Raw genomic sequence first — 22,116 nt, 5'->3', positions numbered from 1 at the left:
GCGAGAAACCCTGGGAGACCGAGGTGATACGAGAGCTGGAAACCACAGGACACAAGCTTCCCTCATTTCTGCAGACGTCGCACACAATAATGCACAGGTGTGACTCTGGGCTCAGCGGCAGTTTAATACCGGCCCCGGAACGTGGTGTAATAAATATCAGTATGTACATTTCACCCCCGCAGATATGACATGGAGCAGGAGGACGGTGCAGCGGAGCCGGGCAGATCTTATAATACACAGGTAGCGTCTAGTACGTGTAGCGAGCATGCAAATGGTCTATAACGGCCTTGATGAAGTCGGTGGTGGTGGCGTAGCCTCCCATGTCTCGCGTTCGGACCTAGAAGACCAGGCGGCAGCAAACAAAGGAAAGGAATAAAAACAGCAAATGAAAAACAAAGCGCATGAAAAAAGGAAGCGAAGCAGAAAGCGAAAGCTGATTTATGTGTCATCTGCCCCGCCTCCGGTCCAGCTGTGCGCCGTCTCCCCCGCCTCCGGTCCAGCTGTGCACCGTCTCACCCGCCTCCTGCACAGCTGGGCGCCGTCTCCCCCCGCCTCCTGCACAGCTGGGCGCCGTCTCCCCCCGCCTCCAGTCCAGCTGGGCGCCGTCTCCCCCCGCCTCCTGCCCAGCTGGGCGCCGTCTCCCCTCGCCTCCAGTCCAGCTGGGCGCCGTCTCCCCCCGCCTCCAGTCCAGCTGGGCGCCGTCTCCCCCCGCCTCCTGCCCAGCTGGGCGTCGTCTCCCCCCGCCTCCTGCCCAGCTGGGCGTCGTCTCCCCCCGCCTCCTGCCCAGCTGGGCGTCGTCTCACCCGCCTCCTGCCCAGCTGGGCGCCGTCTCCCCCACCTCCAGTACAGTGTTGCCAGTCTCCCCACCACCTCCTGTACAGTTATGCGTCATCTCCTCTGCCTAAAGCCAAGCGCTCCCGTCCCCGGCCTGTACCCACACAGTATTGATGCCTCTGATGTTCCCGTAGCTGCTGGAGTCCTGATGTGGAAACTCCAAAATAATGAATGTGTGAACACCGTCATAAAGACTGACAAAGTGCTGCTATATATTATTACAATTACAGAACCGCGTTACTACCAGCGCCCCTAATATTATACTGAGAAGATCTCCAGCGTCCAGGGACAGGCCGCGGGAAGTACAAAAACTTACATTTCAGATAAACAGAATCGAGGACTCCTGGTGCCCGCTACAGGGTGAGCGGACCGTCCATCCATCTACATACACTGCCTAACACAATACACCGAGTGCAAGGGGCCAGCAAACACCAGGCAGAGGCAGGAGCAGAGAGGCGAGAAGAGGAAAGCCGAGGCAGGAGCAGAGAGGCGAGAGGAGGAAAGCCGAGGCAGGAGCAGAGAGGCGAGAGGAGGAAAGCCGAGGCAGGAGCAGAGAGGAGAGAGGAGGAAAGCAGAGACAGGAGCAGAGAGGCGAGAGGAGGAAAGCCGAGGCAGGAGCAGAGAGGCGAGAGGAGGAAAGCCGAGGAAGGAGCAGAGAGGCGAGAGGAGGAAAGCCGAGGCAGGAGCAGAGAGGCGAGAGGAGGAAAGGCGAGGCAGGAGCAGAGAGGAGGAAAGGCGAGGCAGGAGCAGAGAGGAGAGAGGAGGAAAGGCGAGGCAGGAGCAGAGAGGAGAGAGGAGGAAAGCCGAGGCAGGAGCAGAGAGGCGAGAGGAGGAAAGGCGAGGCAGGAGCAGAGAGGAGAGAGGAGGAAAGGCGAGGCAGGAGCAGAGAGGAGAGAGGAGGAAAGGCGAGGCAGGAGCAGAGAGGAGAGAGGAGGAAAACCGAGGCAGGAGCAGAGAGGAGAGAGGAGGAAAGCCGAGGCAGGAGCAGAGAGGAGAGAGGAGGAAAGCAGAGACAGGAGCAGAGAGGAGAGAGGAGGAAAGCAGAGACAGGAGCAGAGAGGAGAGAGGAGGAAAGCAGAGACAGGAGAAGAGGAGGGAAGCATAGGCAGGAGCAGAGAGGAGGAAAGCCAAGGCAGGAGGAGAGGCGAGAGGAGAAAAGCCGAGGCAGGAGCAGAGAGGAGAGAGGAGGAAAGCCGAGGCAGGAGCAGAGAGGAGGAAAGCCGAGGCAGGAGCAGAGAGGAGGAAAGCCGAGGCAGGAGCAGAGAGGAGGAAAGCCGAGGCAGGAGCAGAGAGGAGGAAAGCCGAGGCAGGAGCAGAGAGGAGGAAAGCCGAGGCAGGAGCAGAAAGGAGAAAAGCAGAGGCAGGAGCAGAGAGAAGGAAAGCAGAGACAGAAGAAGAGGAGGAAAGCCGAGGCAGGAGCAGAGAGGAGAGAGGAGGAAAGCAGAGACAGGAGAAGAGGAGGAAAGCAGAGGCAGGAGAAGAGAAGGAAAGCAGAGGCAGGAGCAGAGAGGAGAGAGGAGGAAAGCCGAGGCAGGAGGAGAGGCGAGAGGAGAAAAGCCGAGGCAGGAGCAGAGAGGAGAGAGGAGGAAAGCAGAGGCAGGAGGAGAGGCGAGAGGAGGAAAGCAGAGGCAGGAGGAGAGGCGAGAGGAGGAAAGCAGAGGCAGGAGCAGAGAGGCGAGAGGAGGAAAGCCGAGGCAGGAGCAGAGAGGAGAGAGGAGAGAGGAGGAAAGCCGAGGCAGTAGCAGAGAGGCGAGAGGAGGAAAGCCGAAGCAGGAGAAGAGGAGGAAAGCCGAGGCAGGAGCAGAGAGGAGAGAGGAGGAAAGCCGAGGCAGGAGCAGAGAGGAGAGAGGAGGAAAGCAGAGGTAGGAGCAGAGAGGAGAGAGGAGGAAAGCCGAGGCAGGAGCAGAGAGGAGGAAAGCCGAGGCAGGAGCAGAGAGGAGAGAGGAGGAAAGCAGAGACAGGAGCAGAGAGGAGAGAGGAGGAAAGCAGAGGCAGGAGCAGAGAGGAGAGAGGAGGAAAGCCGAGGCAGCAGCAGAGAGGAGAGAGGAGGAAAGCCGAGGCAGGAGCAGAGAGGAGAGAGAGGAGGAAAGCCGAGGCAGGAGCAGAGAGGAGAGAGGAGGAAAGCAGAGGCAGGAGCAGAGAGGAGAGAGGAGGAAAGCAGAGACAGGAGCAGAGAGGAGAAAGGAGGAAAGCCGAGGCAGGAGGAGAGGCGAGAGGAGAAAAGCCGAGGAAGGAGCAGAGAGGAGAGAGGAGGAAAGCAGAGACAGGAGAAGAAGAGGAAAGCCGAGGAAGGAGCAGAAAGGAGAGAGGAGGAAAGCCGAGGCAGGAGGACAGGAGAGAGGAGGAAAGCCGAGGCAGGAGCAGAGAGGCAAGAGGAGGAAAGCCGAGGCAGGAGCAGAGAGGCGAGAGGAGGAAAGCCGAGGCAGGAGCAGAGAGGCGAGAGGAGGAAAGCCGAGGCAGGAGCAGAGAGGCGAGAGGAGGAAAGCCGAGGCAGGAGCAGAGAGGAGAGAGGAGGAAAGCAGAGTCAGGAGCAGAGAGGCGAGAGGAGGAAAGCCGAGGCAGGAGCAGAGAGGAGGAAAGCCGAGGCAGGAGCAGAGAGGAGGAAAGCCGAGGCAGGAGCAGAGAGGAGGAAAGCCGAGGCAGGAGCAGAGAGGAGGAAAGCCGAGGCAGGAGCAGAGAGGAGGAAAGCCGAGGCAGGAGCAGAGAGGAGGAAAGCCGAGGCAGGAGCAGAGAGGAGGAAAGCCGAGGCAGGAGCAGAGAGGAGGAAAGCCGAGGCAGGAGCAGAGAGGAGGAAAGCCGAGGCAGGAGCAGAGAGGAGGAAAGCCGAGGCAGGAGCAGAGAGGAGGAAAGCCGAGGCAGGAGCAGAGAGGAGGAAAGCCGAGGCAGGAGCAGAGAGGAGGAAAGCCGAGGCAGGAGCAGAGAGGAGGAAAGCCGAGGCAGGAGCAGAGAGGAGGAAAGCCGAGGCAGGAGCAGAGAGGAGGAAAGCCGAGGCAGGAGCAGAGAGGAGGAAAGCCGAGGCAGGAGCAGAGAGGAGGAAAGCCGAGGCAGGAGCAGAGAGGAGGAAAGCCGAGGCAGGAGCAGAGAGGAGGAAAGCCGAGGCAGGAGTAGAGAGGAGGAAAGCCGAGGCAGGAGCAGAGAGGAGGAAAGCCGAGGCAGGAGCAGAGAGGAGGAAAGCCGAGGCAGGAGCAGAGAGGAGGAAAGCCGAGGCAGGAGCAGAGAGGAGGAAAGCCGAGGCAGGAGCAGAGAGGAGAGAGGAGGAAAGGCGAGGCAGGAGCAGAGAGGAGAGAGGAGGAAAACCGAGGCAGGAGCAGAGAGGAGAGAGGAGGAAAGCAGAGACAGGAGCAGAGAGGAGAGAGGAGGAAAGCAGAGACAGGAGAAGAGGAGGAAAGCCAAGGCAGGAGGAGAGGCGAGAGGAGAAAAGCCGAGGCAGGAGCAGAGAGGAGAGAGGAGGAAAGCCGAGGCAGGAGCAGAGAGGAGAGAGGAGGAAAGCCGAGGCAGGAGCAGAGAGGCGAGAGGAGGAAAGAGGAGACAGGAGAAGAGGAGGAAAGCATAGGCAGGAGCAGAGAGGAGGAAAGCAGAGACAGGAGAAGAGGAGGAAAGCAGAGACAGGAGAAGAGGAGGAAAGCATAGGCAGGAGCAGAGAGGAGGAAAGCCAAGGCAGGAGGAGAGGCGAGAGGAGAAAAGCCGAGGCAGGAGCAGAGAGGAGAGAGGAGGAAAGGCGAGGCAGGAGCAGAGAGGCGAGAGGAGGAAAGCCGAAGCAGGAGCAGAGAGGCGAGAGGAGGAAAGCAGAGGCAGGAGCAGAGAGGAGAGAGGAGGAAAGAGGAGACAGGAGAAGAGGAGGAAAGCCGAGGCAGGAGCAGAGAGGAGGAAAGCCGAGGCAGGAGCAGAGAGGAGGAAAGCCGAGGCAGGAGCAGAGAGGAGGAAAGCCGAGGCAGGAGCAGAGAGGAGGAAAGCCGAGGCAGGAGCAGAGAGGAGGAAAGCCGAGGCAGGAGCAGAGAGGAGGAAAGCCGAGGCAGGAGCAGAGAGGAGGAAAGCCGAGGCAGGAGCAGAGAGGAGGAAAGCCGAGGCAGGAGCAGAGAGGAGGAAAGCCGAGGCAGGAGCAGAGAGGAGGAAAGCCGAGGCAGGAGCAGAGAGGAGGAAAGCCGAGGCAGGAGCAGAGAGGAGGAAAGCCGAGGCAGGAGCAGAGAGGAGGAAAGCCGAGGCAGGAGCAGAGAGGAGGAAAGCCGAGGCAGGAGCAGAGAGGAGGAAAGCCGAGGCAGGAGCAGAGAGGAGGAAAGCCGAGGCAGGAGCAGAGAGGAGGAAAGCCGAGGCAGGAGCAGAGAGGAGGAAAGCCGAGGCAGGAGCAGAGAGGAGGAAAGCCGAGGCAGGAGCAGAGAGGAGGAAAGCCGAGGCAGGAGCAGAGAGGAGGAAAGCCGAGGCAGGAGCAGAGAGGAGAGAGGAGGAAAGCCGAGGCAGGAGCAGAGAGGAGAGAGGAGGAAAGCAGAGTCAGGAGCAGAGAGGAGAGAGGAGGAAAGCAGAGTCAGGAGCAGAGAGGAGAGAGGAGGAAAGCAGAGTCAGGAGCAGAGAGGAGAGAGGAGGAAAGCAGAGTCAGGAGCAGAGAGGAGAGAGGAGGAAAGCAGAGTCAGGAGCAGAGAGGAGAGAGGAGGAAAGCAGAGTCAGGAGCAGGAGAGGAGGAAAGCAGAGTCAGGAGCAGAGAGGAGGAAAGCAGAGTCAGGAGCAGAGAGGAGAGAGGAGGAAAGCAGAGTCAGGAGCAGGGAGCAGAGAGGAGGAAAGCAGAGTCAGGAGCAGAGAGGAGAGAGGAGGAAAGCAGAGTCAGGAGCAGAGAGGAGAGAGGAGGAAAGCAGAGTCAGGAGCAGAGAGGAGAGAGGAGGAAAGCAGAGTCAGGAGCAGAGAGGAGAGAGGAGGAAAGCAGAGTCAGGAGCAGAGAGGAGAGAGGAGGAAAGCAGAGTCAGGAGCAGAGAGGAGAGAGGAGGAAAGCAGAGTCAGGAGCAGAGAGGAGAGAGGAGGAAAGCAGAGTCAGGAGCAGAGAGGAGGGAAAGCAGAGTCAGGAGCAGAGAGGAGGAAAGCAGAGTCAGGAGCAGAGAGGAGGAAAGCAGAGTCAGGAGCAGAGAGGAGGAAAGCAGAGGCAGGAGCAGAGAGGAGGAAAGCAGAGGCAGGAGCAGAGAGGAGAGAGGAGGAAAGCCGAGGCAGGAGCAGAGAGGAGGAAAGCCGAGGCAGGAGCAGAGAGGAGGAAAGCCGAGGCAGGAGCAGAGAGGAGGAAAGCCGAGGCAGGAGCAGAGAGGAGGAAAGCCGAGGCAGGAGCAGAGAGGAGGAAAGCCGAGGCAGGAGCAGAAAGGAGAAAAGCAGAGGCAGGAGCAGAGAGAAGGAAAGCAGAGACAGAAGAAGAGGAGGAAAGCCGAGGCAGGAGCAGAGAGGAGAGAGGAGGAAAGGCGAGGCAGGAGCAGAGAGGAGAGAGGAGGAAAACCGAGGCAGGAGCAGAGAGGAGAGAGGAGGAAAGCCGAGACAGGAGCAGAGAGGAGAGAGGAGGAAAGCAGAGACAGGAGCAGAGAGGAGAGAGGAGGAAAGCCGAGACAGGAGCAGAGAGGAGAGAGGAGGAAAGCAGAGACAGGAGCAGAGAGGAGAGAGGAGGAAAGCAGAGACAGGAGCAGAGAGGAGAGAGGAGGAAAGCAGAGACAGGAGCAGAGAGGAGAGAGGAGGAAAGCAGAGACAGGAGAAGAGGAGGAAAGCCAAGGCAGGAGGAGAGGCGAGAGGAGAAAAGCCGAGGCAGGAGCAGAGAGGAGAGAGGAGGAAAGCCGAGGCAGGAGCAGAGAGGAGAGAGGAGGAAAGCCGAGGCAGGAGCAGAGAGGCGAGAGGAGGAAAGAGGAGACAGGAGAAGAGGAGGAAAGCATAGGCAGGAGCAGAGAGGAGGAAAGCAGAGACAGGAGAAGAGGAGGAAAGCAGAGACAGGAGAAGAGGAGGAAAGCATAGGCAGGAGCAGAGAGGAGGAAAGCCAAGGCAGGAGGAGAGGCGAGAGGAGAAAAGCCGAGGCAGGAGCAGAGAGGAGAGAGGAGGAAAGAGGAGACAGGAGAAGAGGAGGAAAGCCGAGGCAGGAGCAGAGAGGAGGAAAGCCGAGGCAGGAGCAGAGAGGAGGAAAGCCGAGGCAGGAGCAGAGAGGAGGAAAGCCGAGGCAGGAGCAGAGAGGAGGAAAGCCGAGGCAGGAGCAGAGAGGAGGAAAGCCGAGGCAGGAGCAGAGAGGAGGAAAGCCGAGGCAGGAGCAGAGAGGAGGAAAGCCGAGGCAGGAGCAGAGAGGAGGAAAGCCGAGGCAGGAGCAGAGAGGAGGAAAGCCGAGGCAGGAGCAGAGAGGAGGAAAGCCGAGGCAGGAGCAGAGAGGAGGAAAGCCGAGGCAGGAGCAGAGAGGAGGAAAGCCGAGGCAGGAGCAGAGAGGAGGAAAGCCGAGGCAGGAGCAGAGAGGAGGAAAGCCGAGGCAGGAGCAGAGAGGAGGAAAGCCGAGGCAGGAGCAGAGAGGAGGAAAGCCGAGGCAGGAGCAGAGAGGAGGAAAGCCGAGGCAGGAGCAGAGAGGAGGAAAGCCGAGGCAGGAGCAGAGAGGAGGAAAGCCGAGGCAGGAGCAGAGAGGAGGAAAGCCGAGGCAGGAGCAGAGAGGAGGAAAGCCGAGGCAGGAGCAGAGAGGAGAGAGGAGGAAAGCCGAGGCAGGAGCAGAGAGGAGAGAGGAGGAAAGCAGAGTCAGGAGCAGAGAGGAGAGAGGAGGAAAGCAGAGTCAGGAGCAGAGAGGAGAGAGGAGGAAAGCAGAGTCAGGAGCAGAGAGGAGAGAGGAGGAAAGCAGAGTCAGGAGCAGAGAGGAGAGAGGAGGAAAGCAGAGTCAGGAGCAGAGAGGAGAGAGGAGGAAAGCAGAGTCAGGAGCAGAGAGGAGAGAGGAGGAAAGCAGAGTCAGGAGCAGAGAGGAGAGAGGAGGAAAGCAGAGTCAGGAGCAGAGAGGAGAGAGGAGGAAAGCAGAGTCAGGAGCAGAGAGGAGAGAGGAGGAAAGCAGAGTCAGGAGCAGAGAGGAGAGAGGAGGAAAGCAGAGTCAGGAGCAGAGAGGAGGAAAGCAGAGTCAGGAGCAGAGAGGAGGAAAGCAGAGTCAGGAGCAGAGAGGAGAGAGGAGGAAAGCAGAGTCAGGAGCAGGGAGCAGAGAGGAGGAAAGCAGAGTCAGGAGCAGAGAGGAGAGAGGAGGAAAGCAGAGTCAGGAGCAGAGAGGAGAGAGGAGGAAAGCAGAGTCAGGAGCAGAGAGGAGAGAGGAGGAAAGCAGAGTCAGGAGCAGAGAGGAGAGAGGAGGAAAGCAGAGTCAGGAGCAGAGAGGAGAGAGGAGGAAAGCAGAGTCAGGAGCAGAGAGGAGAGAGGAGGAAAGCAGAGTCAGGAGCAGAGAGGAGAGAGGAGGAAAGCAGAGTCAGGAGCAGAGAGGAGGAAAGCAGAGTCAGGAGCAGAGAGGAGGAAAGCAGAGTCAGGAGCAGAGAGGAGGAAAGCAGAGTCAGGAGCAGAGAGGAGGAAAGCAGAGTCAGGAGCAGAGAGGAGGAAAGCAGAGGCAGGAGCAGAGAGGAGGAAAGCAGAGGCAGGAGCAGAGAGGAGAGAGGAGGAAAGCAGAGGCAGGAGCAGAGAGGAGAGAGGAGGAAAGCAGAGGCAGGAGCAGAGAGGAGAGAGGAGGAAAGCAGAGGCAGGAGCAGAGAGGAGGAAAGCAGAGGCAGGAGCAGAGAGTAGAGAGGAGGAAAGCAGAGGCAGGAGCAGAGAGGAGAGAGGAGGAAAGCAAAGGTAGGAGCAGAGAGGAGAGAGGAGGAAAGCCGAGGCAGGAGCAGAGAGGAGAGAGGAGGAAAGCAGAGGAAGGAGCAGAGAGGAGAGAGGAGGAAAGCAGAGGCAGGAGCAGAGAGGAGAGAGGAGGAAAGCCGAGGCAGGAGCAGAGAGGAGAGAGGAGGAAAGCCGAGGCAGGAGCAGAGAGGAGAGGTAGGAGCAGAGAGGAGAGAGGAGGAAAGCCGAGGCAGGAGCAGAGAGGAGAGAGGAGGAAAGCCGAGGCAGGAGCAGAGAGGAGAGAGGAGGAAAGCAGAGACAGGAGCAGAGAGGAGAGAGGAGGAAAGCAGAGGCAGGAGCAGAGAGGCGAGAGGAGGAAAGCCGAGGCAGGAGCAGAGAGGCGAGAGGAGGAAAGCCGAGGCAGGAGCAGAGAGGAGAGAGGAGGAAAGCAGAGACAGGAGCAGAGAGGAGAGAGGAGGAAAGCAGAGTCAGGAGCAGAGAGGCGAGAGGAGGAAAGCCGAGGCAGGAGCAGAGAGGCGAGAGGAGGAAAGCCGAGGCAGGAGCAGAGAGGAGAGAGGAGGAAAGCCGAGGCAGGAGCAGAGAGGAGAGAGGAGGAAAGCAGAGACAGGAGCAGAGAGGAGAGAGGAGGAAAGCAGAGGCAGGAGCAGAGAGGCGAGAGGAGGAAAGCCGAGGCAGGAGCAGAGAGGCGAGAGGAGGAAAGCCGAGGCAGGAGCAGAGAGGCGAGAGGAGAGAGGAGGAAAGCAGAGACAGGAGCAGAGAGGAGAGAGGAGGAAAGCAGAGGCAGGAGCAGAGAGGCGAGAGGAGGAAAGCCGAGGCAGGAGCAGAGAGGCGAGAGGAGGAAAGCCGAGGCAGGAGCAGAGAGGCGAGAGGAGAGAGGAGGAAAGCTGAGACAGGAGCAGAGAGGAGAGAGGAGGAAAGCAGAGACAGGAGCAGAGAGGAGAGAGGAGGAAAGCAGAGGCAGGAGCAGAGGAGAGTATTGTGGTTAGCAGCAGAGCTGGGGTTAGACGCATTGTTGTGCAGACAGAGCAGAGAGGAGAGAGGAGGAAAGCAGAGGCAGGAGCAGAGAGGAGAGAGGAGGAAAGCAGAGGCAGGAGCAGAGAGGAGAGAGGAGGAAAGCAGAGACAGGAGCAGAGAGGAGAGAGGAGGAAAGCAGAGGCAGGAGCAGAGAGGCGAGAGGAGGAAAGCAGAGGCAGGAGCAGAGAGGCGAGAGGAGGAAAGCCGAGGCAGGAGCAGAGAGGCGAGAGGAGAGAGGAGGAAAGCTGAGACAGGAGCAGAGAGGAGAGAGGAGGAAAGCAGAGACAGGAGCAGAGAGGAGAGAGGAGGAAAGCAGAGGCAGGAGCAGAGAGGAGGAAAGCAGAGACAGGAGCAGAGAGGAGAGAGGAGGAAAGCAGAGGCAGGAGCAGAGGAGAGTATTGTGGTTAGCAGCAGAGCTGGGGTTAGACGCATTGTTGTGCAGACAGAGCAGAGAGGAGAGAGGAGGAAAGCAGAGGCAGGAGCAGAGAGGAGAGAGGAGGAAAGCAGAGGCAGGAGCAGAGAGGAGAGAGGAGGAAAGCAGAGGAGAGTATTGTGGTTAGCAGCAGAGCTGGGGTTAGACGCATTGTTGTGCAGGCAGAGCAGAGATCTGGTGATGTGCGGTGTGGTTAGTAGCTCGTGTTATATAAGTGCAGCTCCGCCCGGATCAGGATGATCGTCCTCCATATAAGGCTGAGACGCTGACCCAGACCCCGCTCACCGGCTGCCGGAGCCCACATCTCTGCCACAACCTGCAGGCTGATGTACGTACAGGGGGCTCTGCTGCAGTGCATTGTGGGAGATTAATTATTTTCAGATAACAGCAGTGCATTATGGGGGCTTAGCTGTAGGGAGCAGTCAGTGTAGTGCATTATGGGGGTTCAGCTGAAGGGTGGAGTCACAGCAGTGCATTATGGGGGCTCAGCTGTAGGGTGGTGCCAGTGCAGTGCATTATGGGGGCTCAGCTGTAGGGTGGTGTTAGTGCAGTGCATTATGGGGGCTCAGCTGTAGGGTGGTGTTAGTGCAGTGCATTATGGGGGCTCAGCTGTGGGGTGGTGTTAGTGCAGTGCATTATGGGGGCTCAGCTGTAGGGTGGTGTCAGTGCAGTGCATTATGGGGGCTCAGCTGTAGGGAGCAGTCAGTGTAGTGCATTTTGGGGGCTCAGCTGTAGGGTGGTGCCAGTGCAGTGCATTATGGGGGCTCAGCTGTAGGGAGCAGTCAGTGTAGTGCATTTTGGGGGCTCAGCTGTAGGGTGGTGCCAGTGCAGTGCATTATGGGGGCTCAGCTGTAGGGAGCAGTCAGTGTAGTGCATTATGGGGGCTCAGCTGTAGGGTGGTGCCAGTGCAGTGCATTATGGGGGCTCAGCTGTAGGGTGGTGTTAGTGCAGTGCATTATGGGGGCTCAGCTGTAGGGTGGTGCCAGTGTAGTGCATTATGGGGGCTCAGCTGTGGGGTGGTGCAAGTGTAGTGCATTATGGGGGCTCAGCTGTGGGGTGGTGTTAGTGCAGTGCATTATGGGGGCTCAGCTGTAGGGTGGTGCCAGTGCAGTGCATTATGGGGGCTCAGCTGTAGGGTGGTGCCAGTGCAGTGCATTATGGGGGCTCAGCTGTAGGGAGCAGTCAGTGTAGTGCATTATGGGGGCTCAGCTGTGGGGTGGTGTTAGTGCAGTGCATTATGGGGGCTCAGCTGTAGGGAGCAGTCAGTGTAGTGCATTATGGGGGCTCAGCTGTACGGAGCAGTCAGTGTAGTGCATTATGGGGGCTCAGCTGTAGGGAGCAGTCAGTGTAGTGCATTATGGGGGCTCAGCTGTAGGGAGCAGTCAGTGTAGTGCATTATGGGGGCTCAGCTGTAGGGTGGTGCCAGTGCAGTGCATTATGGGGGCTCAGCTGTAGGGAGCAGTCAGTGTAGTGCATTATGGGGGCTCAGCTGTGGGGTGGTGTTAGTGCAGTGCATTATGGGGGCTCAGCTGTAGGGCGGTGTTAGTGCAGTGCATTATGGGGGCTCAGCTGTAGGGAGCAGTCAGTGTAGTGCATTATGGGGGCTCAGCTGTACGGAGCAGTCAGTGTAGTGCATTATGGGGGCTCAGCTGTAGGGAGCAGTCAGTGTAGTGCATTATGGGGGCTCAGCTGTAGGGAGCAGTCAGTGTAGTGCATTATGGGGGCTCAGCTGTAGGGAGCAGTCAGTGTAGTGCATTATGGGGGCTCAGCTGTAGGGAGCAGTCAGTGTAGTGCATTATGGGGGCTCAGCTGTAGGGAGCAGTCAGTGTAGTGCATTATGGGGGCTCAGCTGTAGGGAGCAGTCAGTGTAGTGCATTATGGGGGCTCAGCTGTGGGGTGGTGTTAGTGCAGTGCATTATGGGTGCTCAGCTGTAGGGCGGAGTCTGTACACAGCCTTATATGGAGGTGGGTGGAGTTAGGCCGCTCGCTCGCTCCTCACCTTTCCTTGCTTTATCACCTTCTTCACGGCGTCTGAGATCAGGTTGGAGTGATGCTCGAGGCTGGAAGAGAAAAGTCGAGATACCGAGGACCCGTCCGGCCTGCGAGAGGCGAGAACCCCCCGGACCCAGCGGTCACTTACTTAAGGTGGCGCAGCATGTTGGTGGCAGTCAGCAGCATGGCGGTTGGGTTGGCGATGTTTCTGCCTACCGCCTGGGCAAAGGGGTGACGGGCGCCCTGCAAGGAAGCAGCAGACGATGGGTCAAAAAGGGCAAGGTCACATGACGTCAGGGTGGAGCGAGACGTCTGACTTACTGTCTCAAACACGGCGTGCTCCGCACTGTAACTCTCCCCCGGCACCACGCCGGCTCCACCGACCAGCCCTGCCGCCAGGTTATCAATGATGTTACCATACAAGTTCGGCATCACCAGCACATCGAACTGGTAAGGGTTCTGTACAAGCTGCGAGAAGACAAGGCATGGAGAGTGATGACGTAGAGCAAGACCACTCCACCCAACAGAGTCAGCCCCGGCCCACCGCGCAGAAGCCATGCTTGCGGAAGTCAGAGTCCCTCAGAGCCAGAGCCCACCCCAATCGCGGAAGCCAGAACCCCTCAGAGCCAGAGCTCATCCCGCCAATGGAAGCCAGAGGCCGCCTGTCCCGCAAAAGCCAGAGGCCGCCTGTCCCGCAAAAGCCAGAGCCTGCCCGTCCCGCAGAATGCAGAGGCCGCCCATCACACAGAATGCAGAGGCCGCCCATCACACAGAATGCAGAGGCCGCCCATCACACAGAATGCAGAGGCCGCCCATCACACAGAAGGCAGAATCCTTCAGAAACAAAGCTCTCCCTGCTCGTTGAAGCCAGAGCCTGCGCCACCCTGCCTGCGCCACCCTGCCCCTCAGAGCCAGAGCCCTTCCCACCTGCTGAAGCCAGAGCCCCTCAGAGCCAGAGCCCAACCCGTCCAAGAAAGTCAGAGCCCCCTCTATTCCAGTCAGACACTCCGACATCAGGGTGGGATGTGGGGTGGTGGTCCCCTGGTTACGCCCTCACCTGCATGCAGCAGTTATCGATGATCATCGTCTCAAACTGGATCCTGGGATATAATTCGGCCACCTCCTTACAGCACTGAAGGAACAGGCCGTCTCCGAGCTTCCTGCAGGACGGCAGAGGGGGAAACAAAACAATAACAATGTCCTTCAGCATGTCACAGTGCGCTGAAGATGGCGGGAAACTGATGTGAGACTTGGCCTTCCTATAATGCCCAGCAGCCATTACATCAGGTGCAGCCCACCAGGGGGACGATCAGCCAGAAGAGACGGGGCGGCCAGGATCACAGGATAGTACATTAGTGCTAGATGTCAGAACACCTGAGGCTCCCGGGAGCGGGGTGCGCACTATGAGACTCTGGGAGCTTCTCTTCTAGTAGGACGCCTGCTGTGTCTTCCATGCTGGAGTTTGGGAGGATCACTGCCATCTCTGGCTGGTGTCGGGGTAGCAGGTGGCTCCCCGGATTGATACCTTTACCCGGGCTGCAGACTCTGGGGGGTGGTGTGACTGTTTGGGAGAATATTCTCCAGCCATACAGTAAAGTCTTCTCGTTCACCAGCCGCTCCCCCCAATGCTCACTCGCCGGTCGCCCCATACTTGCTCACCAGCCGCTCTCCCCATGCTTGCCGGCCGCCCCCCCATGTTTGCTGGCCGGCCGCCCCCCCACTTGCCCACTCGCTGGCCGCCCCCCCCCCTTGCCTGCTCCCCAGCCGCCCCCCCCTTTTCGCAGGCTGCCCCCCCACTTGCCTGCACGCCCCGTCACACACCAGGGCTACAGTCCACTCCTCAGTGTTGTACATGCACAGGACAATTTGCAGTTTTTGCAGGATGTTTAATGTTAATGAAGCTGGAAACTTTGAATATGAGAAGTCCTATAGCGGGTCTCTGGACCCCCACAGACGCCCCCCCACCAGCACTCACATGATATTGGCCTTGTGCACCGCCGTCACCTTGGAACGACCTTTCTTTGTAGCATAATCAAAGGCAAACTTGGCGATCCTGTTGGAGTTCTCGCGGGTGATGATCTTCAGACACTCGATGACGCCGCTGACGCTCTGCAGGACAGGATGGGGTCAGTGCTCGGCTCAGACCCCGCCACCCCCGGCTCAGGCCCCGCCGCACCCTCATCACCCACCTCATGCTCCAGGGAGCTGTACTCGCCCTCCGTCTGCTCCCGGATGATCACCAGGTCCAGGTTGTTGTGCCGGGTCTTGTATCCGGGCAGACTGCTCACATGAACCACATTGGCGAAGAGATCCAGCTTCCTCCTGACGGGGGAGGGGGGGGACATAAAGTGACTGCGGCTCCAGAGACCAACCCCCACACCAGCCTGGAGCAGAGCCCCCGATGAACACAGCGTCCAGGCACCACCTAGTGGAGAGTGCCGCTGACGCCGGATCCAGCCCTGCAGCCCCCCTCGTACCTCAGCCTCATCTCATACGAGGCCAGCTCTCCCTTATACTCCATCGGGGTGTGGATCTTCCCTACAGAAAGGAAAGTATCGGGGATTATCAGGAGGAAAACGGACAGCACCGACGTCTGCCCCTCTTGTGCCGCTATAATCCCACACAGATTTTCCCACTACCTTTAATGGCGACCTTGTTTGTCCGCATGGAGGCTAGAACCTCGTCCAGCTTCTCCGGAGACGCCATGTTCTGCACCTCGCTCAGGTGATACTCATCAAACTCCACTGGGACATCGGCCGCCTGCAGGACACAGAGGAGTGAGGCCGGGCGCAAGGTGAGCACAAAAGCCAAGAAGAGGGAAAGAGGCAGGGCTGGGGGTAGAAAGCAAGGAGCGAGCGGTAAAGCCAAGGGGAAGGCAAGAGGCAGAACAGGGGGAGAAGGGAAGCCAAGGAGAGGGCGAGAGGCAGGGCCGGGGGGTAGAAGGCAAGGGGAGGGCGAGAGGCAGGGCCAGGGGGTAGAAGGCAAGGAGCGAGCGGCAAAGCCAAGGGGAGGGCAAGAGGCAGAACAGGGGAAGAAGGGAAGCCAAGGAGAGGGCGAGAGGCAGGGCTGGGGGTAGAAGGCAAGGAGCGAGCGGCAAAGCCAAGGGGAGGGCAAGAGGCAGAACAGGGGGAGAAGGGAAGCCAAGGAGAGGGCGAGAGGCAGGGCCGGGGGGGAGAAGGCAAGGGAAGGGGAGGGCGACAGGCAGGGCTGGGGGGGAGAAGGCAAGGGGGAGCGGCAATACTAAGGAGGGGGGGCGAGAGGCAGGGCTGGGGGGAGAAGGCAAGGAGCGAGCGGTAAAGCCAAGGGGAGGGCGAGAGGCAGAACAGGGGGAGAAGGGAAGCCAAGGAGAGGGCGAGAGGCAGGGCCGGGGGGGAGAAGGCAAGGGAAGGGGAGGGCGACAGGCAGGGCTGGGGGGGAGAAGGCAAGGGGGAGCGGCAATACTAAGGAGGGGGGGCGAGAGGCAGGGCTGGGGGGAGAAGGCAAGGAGCGAGCGGTAAAGCCAAGGGGAGGGCGAGAGGCAGAACAGGGGGAGAAGGGAAGCCAAGGAGAGGGCGAAAGGCAGGGCTGGGGGTAGAAGGCAAGGGGAGGGCGAGAGGCAGGGCCGGGGGGGGAGAAGGCAAGGGAAGGGGAGGGCGACAGGCAGGGGGGAGAAGGCAAGGGGGAGCGGCAATACTAAGGGGGGGGGGCGAGAGGCAGGGCTGGGGGGAGAAGGCAAAAGGCTAGCGGCAAAGCCATGGGGAGAGCGAGAGGCAGGACTGAGGGAAAAGGCAAGGGGGAGCGGCAAAGCTAAGGGAGGGGGGGTGGAGACACGGGGGTCAGCGAGGGCTCTCCTGTGGAGACACGGGGGTCAGCGAGGGCTCTCCTGTGGAGACACGGGGGTCAGCGAGGGCTCTCCTGTGGAGACACGGGGGTCAGCGAGGGCTCTCCTGTGGAGACACGGGGGTCAGCGAGGGCTCTCCTGTGGAGACACGGGGGTCAGCGAGGGCTCTCCTGTGGAGACACGGGGGTCAGCGAGGGCTCTCCTGTGGAGACACGGGGGTCAGCGAGGGCTCTCCTGTGGAGACACGGGGGTCAGCGAGGGCTCTCCTGTGGAGACACGGGGGTCAGCGAGGGCTCTCCTGTGGAGACACGGGGGTCAGCGAGGGCTCTCCTGTGGAGACACGGGGGTCAGCGAGGGCTCTCCTGTGGAGACACGGGGGTCAGCGAGGGCTCTCCTGTGGAGACACGGGGGTCAGCGAGGGCTCTCCTGTGGAGACACGGGGGTCAGCGAGGGCTCTCCTGTGGAGACACGGGGGTCAGCGAGGGCTCTCCTGTGGAGACACGGGGGTCAGCGAGGGCTCTCCTGTGGAGACACGGGGGTCAGCGAGGGCTCTCCTGTGGAGACACGGGGGTCAGCGAGGGCTCTCCTGTGGAGACACGGGGGTCAGCGAGGGCTCTCCTGTGGAGACACGGGGGTCAGCGAGGGCTCTCCTGTGGAGACACGGGGGTCAGCGAGGGCTCTCCTGTGGAGACACGGGGGTCAGCGAGGGCTCTCCTGTGGAGACACGGGGGTCAGCGAGGGCTCTCCTGTGGAGACACGGGGGTCAGTGGGTGCTCTCCTGTGGAGACACGGGGGTCAGTGGGTGCTCTCCTGTGGAAACACGGGGGTCAGTGGGTGCTCTTGTCCGCTGGCCCGGCCGCCTTTTAGAAAGACAGCATGGCCGTGGGCGAAACACTACTCAGACAACACAGGGTGAGGGAATCACAATAGTAAGACTTTATTGGATCCCCAAACAATTAACGGCACATAACACATAACCAGCAAAACCACAGAATGTAACTGGCAACAATTTCTCACCCTTCTGCTGGCTCAACAGGGAATAGACTGTCCGTGCCTCAGAGCTTCCAGGGCTACTTACTCCAATCCAGCAGCACCCCGCTTTCGGCGGGCACCTACTGAGAATGGAATAAGGCTCGATTTAGGAAGCTGGCTGACGGCCGCAAAGCCTGTAGTCAGATGACTGGATTGTCCCAAGCTGGATTCCTTCCTTAGGTAGTCCTTGATAGCTCAGCCGAGTCCATATAGTGTTATAATCCAGGTTTGGTTATGGCTTGCCAATCGGATCCGCAGGTCCTAGGTTGGTAGCATGTATCAAGAGTCTACCCGGGCAATGGACAGTCCTCCTTCTTATACCCCTGAGCTCTCCATTCAGACCATTGGGGTCTTCACGATTGGTGGATAAGACTGAGCTCTTATTGGCTAGATTTCAAGCCGTATACAAAATATCCCTACAGTAATGGTCTCTGGCAGAGATGGGGGAGAGACAGCTAAGTTACATCGCATCTAGCAATACACATTAATACAATGGGAGGTTTGCATTATTGATTTATCTGGGTGTCTGACCTTCACTGGCCAAGGCAATTACATGAGTCAACAAGAACTGTTAAGGCCCCTTTACACACAGACTTTCTAGCGATCCCACCAGCGATCCCAACCTGGCCAGGATCGCTGGAAAGTCTCTAAACAGTCGCTGGTGAGCTGTCAAACAGTGATACGGACCTGCAGAACGACCTCGCTGGTCGTTGGGGACGTCTCATAAAGCAGCTGTTTCCCAACTCACACCTATGTTAGGGGTGTGGTGTTTGGCGCTGAAGCCGCCTAGGTGTCCTTTTACACGCCCACCTCAGCTCCGATTGGTGATCGCTAGTGCATTCTTATTAAAAGGGAACGCTATAGCACGCCTACGGACTGGGTTCTAAGTCGATAACGATGTCGTTGTAACAGTGTCAAACACACCGATGCATGCTGCGCAGCGGGAAACAAAGGACCAAAAAATGGTCCTGAAAGATTTGTAGTGATCAGCGACCTCACAGCGGGGGAGGCAGGGCTGGGGGAAGAAGGCAAGGGGGAGCGGCAGAGCTGGTCGGAGAAGGCAAGGGGGAAGCGGCAGAGCTGGTCGGAGAGGGCAAGGGGGAAGCGGCAAAGCTAAGAGGGGGGAGAGAGGCAGGGCTGGGGGGGAAAGGCAAGGCTAAGGAGGGGGGCGAGAGGCAGGGCTGGGGGGGAAAGGCAAGGTGTGAGGGGCAAAGCTAAGGGGGGGGGGCGAGAGGCAGGGCTGGGGGGGGGGGGAGAAGGCAAGGGGGAGGCGTAAAAACTAAGGGGAGGGGGCGAGAGGCAGGCCTGGGGGAGAGGCAAAACCAAGGGGAGGGCGAGAGGCAGGGCTGGGGGAAGAAGGCAAAGGAGGGGAGCGGCAAAGAAAAGGGGAGGGCGAGAGGCAGTGCTGGGTGGAGAAGGCAAGGGGGGAGTGTCAAAGCTATGGGGGGGGAGGCAAAGCTAAGGGGGGGGGGAGTGGCAAAGCTAAGGAGGGGGGGGAGCGGCAAAGCTAAGGTGGGGGAGGGCGAGAGGCAGGGCTGGGGGAGAGGCAAAGCCATGGGGAGGGCGAGAGGCAGGGCTGGGGGAAGAAGGCAAGGGAGGGGAGCGGCAAAGAAAAGGGGAGAGCGAGAGGCAGTGCTGGGTGGAGAAGGCAAGGGGCGAGTGGCAAAGCTATGGGGGGGGGGGAGAGAGGTAGGGCTGGGGGAGAAAGCAAGGGGGAGCGGCAAAGCTAAGGGGGGGCGAGAGGCAGAGCTGGGGGAGAAAGCAAGGGGGAGCGGCAAAGCTAAGGGGGGGCGAGAGGCAGAGCTGGGGGAGAAAACAAGGGGGGAGTGGCAAAGCTAAGGGGGGGAGGGCGAGAGGCAGGGCTGGGGGAGAGGCAAAGCCAAGGGGAGGGCGAGAGGAAGGGCTGGGGGAAAAGGCAAGGGAGAGCAGCAAAAAACAGGGACAAAAGTCAGGGCGGAGAGCACGGCAGCGGCAGAGATGGGGGGCACAGAACTGTAGAGTCGGGGCAGGAGTCGGGGCAGGGGTCTGCTCACCTTGAACACTTCTTTCACTGAGTGCATCAGTTCTGGTCCGACTCCATCTCCAGGAATCATGGTGACATGGAACGCCCCCTCCGACCTCACAGCCTCACCCTATAGAGAAGAGTCATGTGACTATAGGCCCCACCCTGCCCTATACACAAGAGTCATGTGACTATAGACCCCACCCTGCCCTATAGAGAAGTCATGTGACTACAGGCCCCACCCTCCCCTATAGAGAAGTCATGTGACTCTGGGCCCCACCCTCCCCTATAGAGAAGAGTCATGTGACTCTGGGCCCCACCCTCCCCTATAGAGAAGAGTCATGTGACTCTGGGCCCCACCCTCCCCTATAGAGAAGAGTCATGTGACTCTGGGCCCCACCCTCCCCTATAGAGAAGAGTCATGTGACTCTGGGCCCCACCCTCCCCTATAGAGAAGAGTCATGTGACTCTGGGCCCCACCCTCCCCTATAGAGAAGAGTCATGTGACTCTGGGCCCCACCCTCCCCTATAGAGAAGAGTCATGTGACTCTGGGCCCCACCCTCCCCTATAGAGAAGAGTCATGTGACTCTGGGCCCCACCCTCCCCTATAGAGAAGAGTCATGTGACTCTGGGCCCCACCCTCCCCTATAGAGAAGAGTCATGTGACTCTGGGCCCCACCCTCCCCTATAGAGAAGAGTCATGTGACTCTGGGCCCCACCCTCCCCTATAGAGAAGAGTCATGTGACTCTGGGCCCCACCCTCCCCTATAGAGAAGAGTCATGTGACTCTGGGCCCCACCCTCCCCTATAGAGAAGAGTCATGTGACTCTGGGCCCCACCCTCCCCTATAGAGAAGAGTCATGTGACTCTGGGCCCCACCCTCCCCTATAGAGAAGAGTCATGTGACTCTGGGCCCCACCCTCCCCTATAGAGAAGAGTCATGTGACTCTGGGCCCCACCCTCCCCTATAGAGAAGAGTCATGTGACTCTGGGCCCCACCCTCCCCTATAGAGAAGAGTCATGTGACTCTAGGCCCCACCCTCCCCTATAGAGAAGAGTCATGTGACTCTAGGCCCCACCCTCCCCTATAGAGAAGAGTCATGTGACTCTAGGCCCCACCCTCCCCTATAGAGAAGAGTCATGTGACTCTAGGCCCCACCCTCCCCTATAGAGAAGAGTCATGTGACTCTAGGCCCCACCCTCCCCTATAGAGAAGAGTCATGTGACTCTAGGCCCCACCCTCCCCTATAGAGAAGAGTCATGTGACTCTAGGCCCCACCCTCCCCTATAGAGAAGAGTCATGTGACTCTAGGCCCCACCCTCCCCTATAGAGAAGAGTCATGTGACTCTAGGCCCCACCCTCCCCTATAGAGAAGAGTCATGTGACTCTAGGCCCCACCCTCCCCTATAGAGAAGAGTCATGTGACTCTAGGCCCCACCCTCCCCTATAGAGAAGAGTCATGTGACTCTAGGCCCCACCCTCCCCTATAGAGAAGAGTCATGTGACTCTAGGCCCCACCCTCCCCTATAGAGAAGAGTCATGTGACTCTAGGCCCCACCCTCCCCTATAGAGAAGAGTCATGTGACTCTAGGCCCCACCCTCCCCTATAGAGAAGAGTCATGTGACTCTAGGCCCCACCCTCCCCTATAGAGAAGAGTCATGTGACTCTAGGCCCCACCCTCCCCTATAGAGAAGAGTCATGTGACTCTAGGCCCCACCCTCCCCTATAGAGAAGAGTCATGTGACTCTAGGCCCCACCCTCCCCTATAGAGAAGAGTCATGTGACTCTAGGCCCCACCCTCCCCTATAGAGAAGAGTCATGTGACTCTAGGCCCCACCCTCCCCTATAGAGAAGAGTCATGTGACTCTAGGCCCCACCCTCCCCTATAGAGAAGAGTCATGTGACTCTAGGCCCCACCCTCCCCTATAGAGAAGAGTCATGTGACTCTAGGCCCCACCCTCCCCTATAGAGAAGAGTCATGTGACTATAGGCCCCACCCTCCCCTATAGAGAAGAGTCATGTGACTATAGGCCCCACCCTCCCCTATAGAGAAGAGTCATGTGACTATAGGCCCCACCCTCCCCTATAGAGAAGAGTCATGTGACTATAGGCCCCACTCTCCCCTATAGAGAAGAGTCATGTGACTATAGACCCCACTCTCCCATATAGAGAAGAGTCATGTGACTAGACCCCACTCTCCCCTATAGAGAAGAGTCATGTGACTATAGGCCCCACTCTCCCCTATAGAGAAGAGTCATGTGACTATAGGCCCCACTCTCCCCTATAGAGAAGAGTCATGTGACTAGACCCCACTCTCCCCTATAGAGAAGAGTCATGTGACTATAGGCCCCACTCTCCCCTATAGAGAAGAGTCATGTGACTCTAGGCCCCACTCTCCCCTATAGAGAAGAGTCATGTGACTCTAGGCCCCACTCTCCCCTATAGAGAAGAGTCATGTGACTATAGGCCCCACTCTCCCCTATAGAGTCATGTGACTATAGACCCCACCCTCCCCTATAGAGAAGAGTCATGTGACCATAGGCCCCCGCCTCTCATCACGTGGTACCGTGTTGTGGGCGGTCTCACCTGGCTGGGCGCCGCCTGCAGTGCGGGGGTTGTGGAGGACACGGACCTGACGAGCGGAGCTCTGCACCGGGGAAGCCATCCCTGTAACGACAACACTCCGCTGTTACCGCGCCCCCGGTGTCCGCCCTCCCGCAGCGGCCGCCATACCTGTCCCCTCTGCATCACCAGCCTGAGCGCCGCCATGGTGACAGCTGCCGTGACCCGGAAGTGACTGCCGGAACCACCTCCGGTCACGTGACGTCTGCACCGTGCTCTCTGCGTCAGCACGTCCCCCTCCAGCCTTGCGTCCCTCCCACTTTACAGAGCAGCTCTAATTATACTGAGGAGAACGGGCACAGGGCTCGGAGAACGGGGGGCTCAGAATACGGGGGCTCAGAATACGGGGGCTCAGAATACGGGGGCTCAGAATACGGGGGCTCAGAATACCGGGGCTCAGAATACGGGGGCTCAGAATACGGGGGATTGTGAGTACAGGGCGGGGGGCTCAGAATACGGGGGCTCAGAATACGGGGGCTCAGAATACGGGGGATTGTGAGTACAGGGCGGGGGGCTCAGAATACGGGGGCTCAGAATACGGGGGATTGTGAGTACAGGGCGGGGGGCTCAGAATACGGGGGCTCAGAATAC

The 22,116-nt window shown here is 59.2% G+C and overlaps 1 protein-coding gene across 2 annotated transcripts in view; it reads right to left on the bottom strand.

Annotated features, from left to right (window-relative positions):
- The window catches only part of IDH3B (isocitrate dehydrogenase (NAD(+)) 3 non-catalytic subunit beta), a 37,096-nt gene extending 15,378 nt beyond the window's left edge, over window positions 1-21,718 (bottom strand). Inside the window, exons 1-12 of one of the 2 annotated variants that reach the window (XM_075345430.1) lie at window positions 21,637-21,718; window positions 21,490-21,570; window positions 18,932-19,030; window positions 14,686-14,806; window positions 14,524-14,584; window positions 14,236-14,368; window positions 14,022-14,155; window positions 13,104-13,206; window positions 12,368-12,514; window positions 12,195-12,289; window positions 12,054-12,114; window positions 101-337 (exon numbers count right to left, since the gene is read on the bottom strand). In XM_075345430.1, coding sequence (XP_075201545.1) covers window positions 248-337; window positions 12,054-12,114; window positions 12,195-12,289; window positions 12,368-12,514; window positions 13,104-13,206; window positions 14,022-14,155; window positions 14,236-14,368; window positions 14,524-14,584; window positions 14,686-14,806; window positions 18,932-19,030; window positions 21,490-21,570; window positions 21,637-21,672 — 1,161 coding nt within the window. In that variant the 5' untranslated portion in view covers window positions 21,673-21,718 and the 3' untranslated portion in view covers window positions 101-247. Of the gene's footprint in view, window positions 1-100; window positions 338-12,053; window positions 12,115-12,194; window positions 12,290-12,367; window positions 12,515-13,103; window positions 13,207-14,021; window positions 14,156-14,235; window positions 14,369-14,523; window positions 14,585-14,685; window positions 14,807-18,931; window positions 19,031-21,489; window positions 21,571-21,636 lie in introns of those variants that run through there. The other variant, XM_075345439.1, reaches the window with a different exon arrangement.
- Window positions 21,719-22,116: the final 398 nt, after the last annotated feature.

The sequence above is a fragment of the Anomaloglossus baeobatrachus genome, chromosome 1 (assembly GCF_048569485.1).
Source record: "Anomaloglossus baeobatrachus isolate aAnoBae1 chromosome 1, aAnoBae1.hap1, whole genome shotgun sequence".
In the NCBI taxonomy this organism is placed as follows: Eukaryota; Metazoa; Chordata; class Amphibia; order Anura; family Aromobatidae; genus Anomaloglossus; species Anomaloglossus baeobatrachus.
Note: the sequence above shows the minus strand (reverse complement) of the source record. Positions and strands in the feature narration are given on the sequence as shown.